Raw genomic sequence first — 11,801 nt, 5'->3', positions numbered from 1 at the left:
CCATGCAGTAACAAGATAAGGTGATCTCACTGACTGGTGAAAACTTAATAATGTCTCTGTAGTTTTTTATTTTGTTTTAAAATAAAAAGAGGTTCTTGAATTTCATATTTAAATTCTAATTTTGATTAACTGTTTTAAAATGAATTTGTAAGATCAAATATTCTGATTCTGATTGATATTGTCAATCTAGAAAAATTTAGATACTTTTTAAAAGATTATTCTTACCATTTTGATTATAATACAAAACATGGTATTACCATATCCCCTAATTCCCATTGACTCCAACGTAGTAAAATTATGCAGTAAATTAACTAAATGTATGTAATGTAAAATGTTATTTTACAATAACTTGTTCTTAACCAATACTGGATCACTTTGTCCGCTTTGTAATTTGGATGACATTTGTTAAAAAAGTAGATTTTATGAAAAAAACTTTCTACTTTCTAACAATGAAAAAAAGATTCATCATTGACCTATATTGATTGAAAATAGCAAACTCATAACACACACAGTACATTATTATCATTGCATGTTTTATTTTAGGCTAGACCAAAGAAGCACTAGGCCTGTGTCTGAAAAAAAAGAGATAGTATTCCAGGAACCCACACGCTGCTTGTTTTTTAGATTCAATTGTCCAAAACAGTGTATTCTTATTGATCCTAATTGTTTCACTGCATACACAATTAATGATGTATTGGGGTCTTGATTCTTACACTGCCATTTCTGTTTTTTCAGAACATATAACATAAGTAATTTCATGGATGACCTGAAATTGTTGTATAAAACAGCTGGGGCTGAGGGCAAAGGCATCACCTTCATCTTTACTGATAATGAAATAAAAGATGAAGCCTTCCTTGAGTACCTAAACAATGTTCTTTCTTCTGGAGAGGTAAGGACTTCACTTTAAGGGTAAAAAACTATGATGTCTTTGACAACCCAATCCACATCACACAAACCAACTGTGTCTGCATTAAGACAATGTAGTTTAGAACTTTCTTTTTACAGGTCCTAATGACTGTGACTCAAATATGTGCAGGTCTCCAATCTGTTTGCTAAAGATGAGATACAAGAGATCACCCAGAACTTGATCCCTGTGATGAAAAAGGAGTTTCCTCGTGTTTCACCTACTTTTGACAACCTCTATGAATACTTCATATCCCGATCCAGAAAGAATCTCCATGTAGTTCTTTGCTTTTCACCAGTAGGTCAAAACTTTGTGTATTCCTAACCAAAAGCAATAACCCAACAACTGGGTGCTCAGATGATTTGTTTCCATGTATATTTCTCTGCATCTCTCAATTATTTTAATTAAATTGTCGTCTACAGTATTTACTTTAATTTTCTGTATTGTTCTGTTTGTAATGCATGCCTATTTTGAACAGAGTTAAACTGCTACATTACATTTTGGCTGCTCTCCTTAACAGGTTGGACAGAAGTTTCGCTCCAGATCCCTGAAGTTTCCAGGGTTGATTTCTGGCTGCACAATGGACTGGTTCACCCCTTGGCCCAATGAGGCCCTGGTGGCTGTGTCCAACTACTTCTTGTCAGAGTTTCCCATGGTTTGCTCTGCTGATGTGAGGGCTTCTGTGGTGACCACCATGGGTACATATCATGACAAAGTATCTGACACCTGTGAGAGCTACTTCGAAAGGTATAACACGCAAATCACAAGTAGTTCACATTGTTACATTGTAAATTTTTTATTTTCAGATATTCTAGTCTTTTTAGACCAGAAACATGTTATACACAAGCTTAATGTTGTACACTTTTTTGTCTTTCAGGTTCCGCAGAAGAACTCATGTCACCCCTAAATCTTACCTCTCTTTTCTAAATAGTTACAAAACGCTTTACACTGAAAAGTACAACTATATCAACACACTAGCAGAGCGCATGAATATTGGTAAGGAAAGTTTACCAGCAAGCCTACGACATACTTTAAAGATGACATGTATGGACAACTTTGCAAGGTCTACTCTTGGAAAGGATTTTAAAATTGTTACTGATTTCCAGGGTTGGCCAAACTGATGGAGGCCAGTAAGTCTGTGGCTCAGCTATCCAAAGATCTTGAAGTCAAGGAAAAAGAGCTGGCTATAGCATCTGTCAAAGCTGACAAGGTAAGATATTGGTCATGGGCAAAAAAAACTTAAAGAAGCACAAAAGAGTAGATTAATTCATTGAACATTTGAACCAGGTTGTATGAAAACTGAAAAGGGGTCAACAGTTTATAGACATTAATTTGATACAATATATTACATGACACATTTCTTGTTGCATTCACATAGGTGGTGGCAGAGGTGACAGTCAGTGCTGAAGCTGCTACCATTGTAAAGAATGAGGTCCAGGTTGTGAAGGATAAAGCCCAAAAAATTGTGGAGGGAATTGAAAAAGAAAAAGCTATTGCAGAGGACAAACTGGAGGCTGCCAGGCCAGCTCTAGAAGAGGCTAAAGCTGCACTGAATGTGAGATCTGTCTGACTGTTTTGAACATATTTGGGTATTTACACCATTTATATAGTAACACATAATATACTTAAAATTTTTACAGACCATCAAGCCTGCTGACATTGCCACTGTGAGAAAATTGGCCAAGCCACCACATCTAATCATGAGGATTATGGACTGCTCTCTGCTTTTATTCCAAAAGAAGTTAGACTCTGTCTCTATTGATCCAGAACGACACTGTCTTAAGCCATCATGGGGAGAAGCACTGAAGGTAAAAAAAAATCTTTTTTATGCAGTTTCAGTTTTTGCCATTCTGCTCCAGTAACTCACGACCTACACTTTGTAAGCGCTTTCTGTGAACCCATATAGAGAGATATGACTGTTGTCTGTTTGTAAGTTTCAGTATGTCTGTTCTGTAGTTTTATAGTATAGAGTAATATAATAATGATAATACTAGCACAATAATTGTCAACATTGTCAAGTTACTTATGGTTCTATTTTGTCAAATTTCTTTCTGTACTCCTTAGCTTATGAGTGCTGCTGGTTTTATGACCTCCCTCCAGCAGTTCCAAAATGACAAAATTAATGAGGAGACAGTAGAACTGCTGCAGCCCTACTTTGACATGGAGGATTACACAATGGAAAATGCCAAGAAAGTGTGTGGTAATGTAGCTGGTTTGCTAGCATGGACCCGGGCTATGGCAACATTCTTTGGCATTAACAAAGAAGTGCTGCCACTCAAGGTAAAGTCAATCTTCATCTTGGCAGGTAAAGTTTTTGGCAATGTACTGTATATCTGACATAGTTGTCTATTGTACTTAAATGCTGGGTTTAAAACTTTCTGCTTTAATCCTGTCTGAAAGTGTTCGCATCCATTTTAGTTGACTAGTGTAAGAATTAAAACTTTTTGTCATGAATCCTGTCAGCCCTGTTTAAGCTGGCCACTCTGCCGCTGTCTCATGCCATACTTCACCTGCCCACCAGATATCCTTGGACTTTCCTTCTGTTCCCAGAGCCACCTGCTCACTTCCTTCCCATTCTCAATCACAGGAAATTCCCTACCTACATACACTTCTCATTGGCATTGCCCTAATTTGTTCTCCTGTTATTTATACCAGCCCTTTTTCCCCAGTTAATTGCCAGATTGTTGCACATGTCTCATTGTGTCTCCCTTTGTGCTGTTCATTCCATGGGCTCTCATTCTTGTTACCTTGCGTGCTGCCTGTATTTTAACATGTCTCTGAACCTACCTGCCTGTCTGCTTGAGAGCCTGGTCTTCATAATTTGTTCTATTAAAGTAACTTCACTGCAACAGCCTGCCTCTGTGTCTGCAATGCCACCAGCCATGATACTTTTTGTATTTACTGCATCATATATAAAAAGCGACCTGCTTTTAATTTTTATGCCATCTGTTTTACCCCATGTGGTGTGAACTTCACTACCCTTTGTCTGTGTGCAGGCTAATTTGGCCATTCAGGAGAGCCGGCTAAGAGTGGCTAATAATGAGCTAGGCAAGGCTGAGGCTCAGCTGGCTGAGAAGCAAGCAGAGTTTAACAAAGTCAAAGCCAAATGTGATGCTGCTTTGAAAGAGAAACAGGTGTGGTTCATTTTTAATATTGCATTTACTTTAAGCTAGAAATTAAAATTGTGGATCACTTAAAATTTGTTTTTCAGGGCTTGTTGGATGATGCTGAGATGTGTAGGAATAAAATGCAGGCTGCATCTGCACTTATTGATGGACTCAGTGGAGAGAAAGTTCGTTGGATAGAGCAAAGCAAAGAATTTAAATCACAGATCAACAGGTATGTTTCAAAGAAAAGTGAATTTAATGAAGAAACATATAATTTCCAATGGACACATAAAATTTATTTTAATTATCATTAGGTCTTACTGTTCAGGGGAGGATCTGGAATTTATTGATCATGAAAGCCTTTAAAGGAGGCCATTTGCTTCTGTTCTTCTTGACAGACTTGTGGGTGATGTGCTCCAGCTCACTGGCTTCTTGTCTTATTGTGGGCCATTCAACCAGAGTTTCCGTGATATGTTGTTGAAAAACATCTGGGAGGCAGAGCTTAGGAGCCATAAAATCCCTTTTACAGAAGACCTCAACCTAATTTCTGCCCTAGTGGACCCTCCCACTGTAAGAACAACTAAAACCGAATTGTGATTTTACCTCACTACTGTCTGCACAAAAAGTTATTCATGTGATGAAACACATTCATGCTCCTGTTTATGTTTAAGATAAGTGAGTGGAACCTTCAAGGACTCCCAGGAGATGACTTGTCTGTGCAGAATGGCATCATCGTAACAAAAGCAACAAGATATCCTCTCCTCATCGATCCCCAGACTCAGGGAAAGGCTTGGATTAAGGAAAAAGAAAAGGCCAATGCACTCCAAGTAAATAGTGAAATGGAGTGGAGTTGTGCCATTTTCACCCAGATGCTTTGTTCTGGTAACACATGTATGGAGGTATTATCTGATCTCTCTTTCAGGTCACATCCCTCAACTACAAGTTCTTTCGCACCTATTTGGAAGACTGTCTTTCCTTGGGACGCCCGCTGCTTATTGAAGATGTAAGTGAGGAACTTGACCCTGCCCTTGACAATGTCCTTGAGAAAAACTTCATTAATTCTGGGACCAGTTTTAAGGTAATCAGATGTAATACCCACTTGCAATCAACAATACAACTGTAAAATGTGTCCTCTCTTAAATCCTTGCATTTGTCTTGTGAAGGTTCAAGTGGGAGACAAAGAGGTAAATGTGATGGATGGCTTCCAACTCTATATAACCACCAAACTGCCTAATCCAGCATACACACCAGAAGTCAGTGCCAAGACATCCATCATTGATTTCACTGTAAACATGAAGGGTCTTGAGAACCAGCTACTTGGTCGTGTCATCCTCAGAGAGAAACATGTCAGTGTCTGTTTTTTCCATGTTGTACATGTTTTTTTTTCAGCCTCTCAACATGTCTGTTGCATTAGGCTAGTTGAATCAATGTTTTCTCTTATATACAGTATTGAGTGTGAAGTTTTGGTAGTGCCTGGGGATACACATGAATTTTAAGTTGCACTAATAAATTGTGAGAGTTATTTAAATTCTTTTACCAGGAACTAGAGGCAGAAAGATTGAAGCTAATTGAGGATGTAACTGCCAATAAGAGAAAGATGCAGGAGTTGGAAGACAACTTGCTGTACAAACTTAGCAGCACTAAAGGTACAACAGTTACTGGATTCAGGTCAGTGATATATCTGTAATGTATTTATATTTCTCAAAAGAAAAATATTTGTGCTTGTGTGATTAAAGGTTCCTTGGTTGATGATGACTCCATGATCGGCATTCTGAGTACAACTAAGCAAACTGCAGCTGAAGTTAGTGCAAAGCTCAGTGTTGCAGCAGAGGCAGAGTTGAAGATCAATATAGCTCAGGCAGAATATCGTCCAGTTGCCTCTAGAGGCAGCATCCTTTACTTCCTCATCACAGAGATGAGCATGGTCAACGTTATGTACCAGACTTCCCTGGGTCAGTTCCTCAAAATCTTTGACCTGTCACTAGCAAGGTATGGTTTCAACAAAACTGGTGTAAGAAATGTGTCTGAACAATTGGTGCTTCTTTTGAGTATGACGCATGGGGCTGTAACATCTTTTCTACTATGGACCTCATACATCACATTATATTACAAATTTACACTGAGTTACACTTGTGAAACTAACTCAACCATGGTTTACTCTCACAACCAACAAATTTGTCTAAAAAGAATTGTGATTAAACAAAAATAAGATGGCAGTTTAAAAGTATATATTTTTGGCTTGATCGCAACAGCAGGGCCAGCCCTTTAAACTCCCCATGGGTTGTCGCTCTTTCAGATGAATTGGTCCAAATAGTTTCTATTGCATCATCGGGGGTGTTTACAGGCAGTGTTGCCAATGTTGCGCCTTTGTTGCTTCACACCCTTTTAGCGACTTTTCTTCACAAAAGCACCTAGCAACAAATCTACTGACTTTCTGGACAAACCTTTCTATTTTCCGTAGAAGTGAGTCCCTAGTATTGCCCTGCAATCGGACTTACCCTCCGGGGAGGCACACCTCTCTCTGCCTCTCATTCAATTGACTGCACGGCAGCTGACACAGACATGAATGCGCTTCTAACTCTCTCCTCGAGTGATCATTTTACAAGTAAATATAGCCAAAATCACAGCACAGCCTTTGACTCAAACTTATGTGTGTAGTGATTTTGTCAGATGATGTTGCGGTTATAGACTCAGGATTTTAGCCGTGCATTGCAGCCGTTTCCTGGAATTGGCCTTCGAAGTGACTGCTGGTTAACATTTAGTCTTAATGGGCCGCGTTTCAGTCTCTATTTCATACTTGTTCCGTTGTCTGACAAGAGAAACAGAAAAACATGTAAATGAGAAAAACTTTTTTGGGAATTTGGCTGTATTAAATTACTGCATATGTGAGCACAGACCTTAGGAGAGAAGCAAACAGATAAAGGGCGGTCCTGCCATATAATAGGTTTTGACCTAGCCTTGTTTCCTTTGCTAAGTGGCTTTCCCATAGGTACTGTAAGATACTCCATGGTGTATTGATGTAAAAAATGATTGCCTACACTTTGTTTCATAGTATTCTTTACACTTACTTTGTCACCTTGTCATAAGGGGCACCTTATTGCACGCTCTCTCTGTCTCTCCTCTGTTTACTATTGATACTGTCATAAATGTGCTTTTGCAGGTCTGAAAAGTCCTCTAAAACTCAAAAGCGAATTGCAAACATCATTGAATATCTGACCTATGAGGTGTTCAGATATACAGTGAGAGGCCTGTATGAAAACCACAAATTCATCTTCACACTCTTACTGGCCCTCAAGATTGATTTACAGAATAACAAAATAGAGCATAACAAATTCCAGATTCTTATTAAAGGTAAGATAATCATCACTTCTAGAAAAAAGTTTAATCTGCCTTTTTGTAATATGATCACCTAAAACAAGATAATTTCTCTGAATAAACAAATAGGTGGTGCAGCTCTTGACCTGAAGACCTGCCCCTCAAAGCCATTCAGTTGGATCCTGGACGTGATCTGGCTAAACCTGGTGGAACTCAGTAAATTGCCACAGTTCAATAATATCATAATACAGGTGAGCTTAAGTTCCATGGATCACACATCTGAATCCTCCATGAAAGTGTCCTTTCAAGGTGTTGCTATTGACGCATTTTGTAGGTGTCTCAAAATGGGAAATCGTGGAAAGCATGGCTCAATCTCGATGCCCCAGAGGAAGGTGTAGTTCCAGATGGACACAACTCCCTCGATGTCTTCCATAAACTTTTGCTAATAAGGTTGGATCCTGCTGCCGCTCATGTCGGTTATGTGTTAAAAAACGTAATATAATCTTACAAAATATGAACAATTATCTTACAAGCTATTTCTTTCACAGGTCTTGCTGCCCTGACCGTACCTTGTCTCAGGCCAGAAAGTACGTGGGAGAATCAATGGGCGTGAAGTTTGCTGAGCCGGTCATCTTGAACCCTCATAGCACATGGGAAGAGAGTGACCCTCGCACCCCTCTAATTTGCTTCCTTTCTATGGGCTCAGATCCCACTGACCAAATTGAAGCACTTGCTAAGAAACTCCAACTTGGTGAGCTTTACTTCCCTCTTACACTTACAACTTTTATAAATTTCTCATCTTAACCTTGAGGAATCATTACTTGTGTTGTATGTCATGATCTCCCCTCATTGTTGTATCTTATAGAATGCAGAGCTATATCCATGGGACAAGGGCAAGAGGTTCATGCAAGGAAGCTTGTTCAGACATCAATGACACAGGTGTTTATTCTCATTTAATTAAGTTGTTACTTGTATGAATGCACACTTTTAAAGTGTCGGCTGACTATTTCACCTGATTTGTGGCCTCTGTATCTGGATGTGTATAGGGAGGCTGGGTCCTTCTGCAAAACTGTCACCTGGGCTTGGAGTTTATGGATGAGTTACTAGATACTATCTCAACTGCAGAGACCATGCATGATACTTTCAGAGTGTGGATCACCACAGAGCCACATAATCAATTCTCCATCACACTCCTACAGGTGACACTTTACAAAGCTTTTATGTACAATAAAGTGTTATGAATTTATTACTTCATTTATTACTTAGTATCCTGATTTAACCTGTACAAATACTGTGTTATTTTTATATGCAGTACATGTATAAGATTAGAGCAAATTTTTCTCACCTCTTTACCTCTAGTCCTCTATCAAGTTTACCAATGATCCACCCCAGGGAGTGCGTGCTGGGTTGAAACGAACATTTGCAGGAATTTCACAGAACCAGTTGGAAGTCAGCAACCTGCCCATGTGGAAACCTTTGCTCTATAGTGTGGCCTTTCTTCACACTGCTGTACAGGTACTGGTCATTTGCAAGTTCACTGATGAGGCAGCAGCCAAGGACAAAATACTTATATGAGTTCTTTAGGAGTTCTTTCTTTCCAAAGCAGTTAAGGAAGAATGTTCTTCATAATCACAAATGTTTATATGCAGAATGTTCTTCACAATCACACATGTTTTTATCTAGCATTTATGGACGCACAGTGACTTGATACATAATCATTTGTTTTGTTGTTTCTTTTTTCAGGAACGACGCAAATTTGGACCATTGGGTTGGAACATACCTTATGAGTTCAACTCTGCTGATTTCACTGCAAGTGTTGAATTTGTTGAGAAACACTTGGATGATTGCGGTCCCAGGAAGGTGAGAATTCAGCAGACTAACTTTAAAGATTTTTCTTATCATCTTACCTCACTCATCATTTTGTGCTTTTTTCCCCCCACAGGATGTGTCATGGGTAACCATGCGATACATGCTAGCTGAGGTGCAATATGGAGGGAGGGTTACAGATGACTATGACAAACGCCTACTCAAGTGTTTTGCTCGTGTAATAATCACATTTTTGTGTTCATTCATATGTTATTTCTCCTTGACCAATAATTTTATTTATTTTTTTACAATACTTGAGAATTTGTGTTTTTCATTGCAGGTGTGGTTCAGTAAAAAAATTTTTGATCCATCATTTTGCTACTACACGGGTTATAAAATTCCAGTGTGCAAGAAAGTAGAGGAGTACATGGAATACATTCAGAGCTTGCCTACTGTGGATTCACCCCAAGCATTGGGGTTGCATCCTAATGCTGATATCACGTAATGAGCCTATTAATGACAGTTTTGATACTTTGCTTATAATGTGTGATACTATAATGTGTAATATTATTCCTAACATAACATTTTTTCTTTGTGGTCAATGTTGATCAGGTATCAGACAAACACATCTGCTGAAGTGCTTGACACAATCACAAATATTCAGCCCAAGGAAAGCGGAGGGGGATCGGGAGCAACTAGAGAGTCCATTGTTTACACAATGGCAGAGGACATGTTGGAGAAACTGCCCCCAAATTATGTACCACATGAGGTTGGTTTGTTTGATCGTTAGTGTTTTAGTCATCAATTCTTGCACCAACTAAAATCTAAACTCTTTATATGTTAAGGTCAAAGTCATGCTATTGAAGATGGGAGCTCTGAACCCAATGAACATTTTCCTACGTCAGGAGGTGGATCGAATGCAAAGGATCATCAGTGTTGTGCGCACTAGTCTGACTGACTTGAAGCTAGCCATTGATGGCACTATCATAATGAGTGAGGTCAGATTACTGATTTATCCCCTTGTTCACTCTGAAACACCAGCCCTTTGCTTCTTAAAATATTAACCTAAGTATGTGTTTGTAATTCAATTCTAACATTCTAACATTTTCAACAATAAATACTAACTTTATTCCTATTCTTATCATTTTTATTCAAGAAAATATGATGATTAAACTATATTGCAAAATAGGATTTTCTTGAGGGGTTTAAGTGCTGTGAAACAACCGATCTGTACTTGACTCCTAGAACCTCCGTGATGCCCTGGACAATATTTTTGATGCCCGTGTGCCAAACCTGTGGAGGAAAGTCTCCTGGGAGTCATCCACACTGGGCTTTTGGTTCACTGAGCTTCTAGAGAGAAACAAACAGTTCCACAGTTGGGTGTTTGAGGGGAGACCCCAAACCTTTTGGATGACAGGTTTCTTCAACCCACAGGGTAATTAACAGGTTTTTGTAGAGTAAGGCATTTTTAGAGATGCCTTCCACCAATAAATACAGCGACCAGGCTGGTCGTTTATTTGCATGTCTGAAGTCACTGTAGTTTTCACTGTAGTTAACATTTTCATGATTCAGATTCTGATTTATTGAGACATGTTGAGTTTGTTGGTGGTAAGATGTGCTAAAATGAAGAACTCTGTCAAATGTCACCATCAGCTGGGATTGATTTGTATACAGATTACATAACTGATGTCAATCTATGCTAACAATGTCTTTCCTTTGGGATGTTTGCAGGGTTTCTGACAGCTATGAGACAAGAAGTAACAAGGGCAAACGAAGGCTGGGCTCTCGACACAGTCACCTTGCACAACAAAGTACTGAAGCAGACAAAGGAGGAGATCACAGCCTCTCCTACAGTAAGTCAAAAAGCATGAAAAAACTAGCAAAACACCAAGTAATGATAGTAGAATATAAATCTCATATTCAGCATTCAACTAACATTCATGATAAACGTGGTTGGACACCGCAAATACAGCAGTGTTGTCTGCACATTGTGACTGATCTGAGACAAGTGAACAATTGATGTTTAATCTTTTAGGAGGCATTAATGACCCCCTTTCCTCAACAGGGGGGAGTTTTTGTTTATGGTCTGTACCTGGATGGCGCCAGTTGGGACAGGAAGAACACCTATCTCATCGAGTCGTCACCCAAAGTGCTTTTCACACCTTTGCCTGTCATCCACATGTTTGCCGTTAACTCCACTGCCCCGGTGGATCCAAAACTCTATGTCTGTCCTATCTACAAGAAACCAAAGCGCACAGACCTGAATTACATCACAGCAGTGGTGTTGCCTACCATGCAGTCACCAGACCACTGGATCTTGCGTGGGGTTGCGCTTCTCTGCAACATCACATAAAAGATAGTTGCACATCTTTATTAATGTGTAATATTGATTAAAGGGAAAATAAATATTTCCATTTCTATTTCTATATGTCTAATGCCTGTCAAGATGTTTACTTATTTTAAGATAGTTACTATTATATTGCAGTGTAAAATTTAACTATTATACAAAAAAGTGTGCTATACCATTTAGAATGTATGGTTTACTAGTTGATGAATCATTCCAGTGCTATAAAGTCATATTTTCTTTTGCCCTTTTATACATTTAATCCAAAGTGCCAGGAGTAACGTCTCAGTTGTTGTAGTTAAATGACATGTTTATTGAAAAACTT

General features: G+C 38.8%; 1 protein-coding gene across 1 annotated transcript in view; it reads left to right on the top strand.

Moving 5' to 3' along the window:
- LOC120798699 (dynein heavy chain 8, axonemal-like) overlaps positions 1-11,485 on the top strand; it is a 38,808-nt gene extending 27,323 nt beyond the window's left edge. The window contains 31 exon segments of the mRNA XM_040143224.1: positions 736-889; positions 1,037-1,201; positions 1,425-1,651; positions 1,782-1,900; positions 2,011-2,114; positions 2,283-2,459; positions 2,545-2,712; positions 2,969-3,184; positions 3,901-4,038; positions 4,116-4,243; positions 4,410-4,581; positions 4,683-4,838; positions 4,934-5,089; positions 5,175-5,357; positions 5,552-5,657; positions 5,748-6,000; positions 7,172-7,362; positions 7,456-7,577; positions 7,661-7,776; positions 7,875-8,077; positions 8,192-8,265; positions 8,373-8,525; positions 8,686-8,841; positions 9,070-9,186; positions 9,269-9,370; positions 9,473-9,633; positions 9,745-9,901; positions 9,978-10,130; positions 10,378-10,567; positions 10,864-10,985; positions 11,198-11,485. Coding sequence (XP_039999158.1) covers positions 736-889; positions 1,037-1,201; positions 1,425-1,651; positions 1,782-1,900; positions 2,011-2,114; positions 2,283-2,459; positions 2,545-2,712; positions 2,969-3,184; positions 3,901-4,038; positions 4,116-4,243; positions 4,410-4,581; positions 4,683-4,838; positions 4,934-5,089; positions 5,175-5,357; positions 5,552-5,657; positions 5,748-6,000; positions 7,172-7,362; positions 7,456-7,577; positions 7,661-7,776; positions 7,875-8,077; positions 8,192-8,265; positions 8,373-8,525; positions 8,686-8,841; positions 9,070-9,186; positions 9,269-9,370; positions 9,473-9,633; positions 9,745-9,901; positions 9,978-10,130; positions 10,378-10,567; positions 10,864-10,985; positions 11,198-11,485 — 4,927 coding nt within the window.
- The last annotated feature ends 316 nt before the right edge of the window (positions 11,486-11,801 follow it).

Source organism: Xiphias gladius, chromosome 14 (genome assembly GCF_016859285.1).
Source record: "Xiphias gladius isolate SHS-SW01 ecotype Sanya breed wild chromosome 14, ASM1685928v1, whole genome shotgun sequence".
Taxonomy (NCBI): Eukaryota; Metazoa; Chordata; class Actinopteri; order Istiophoriformes; family Xiphiidae; genus Xiphias; species Xiphias gladius.
This window is presented reverse-complemented; position numbering and strand designations above follow the sequence as displayed.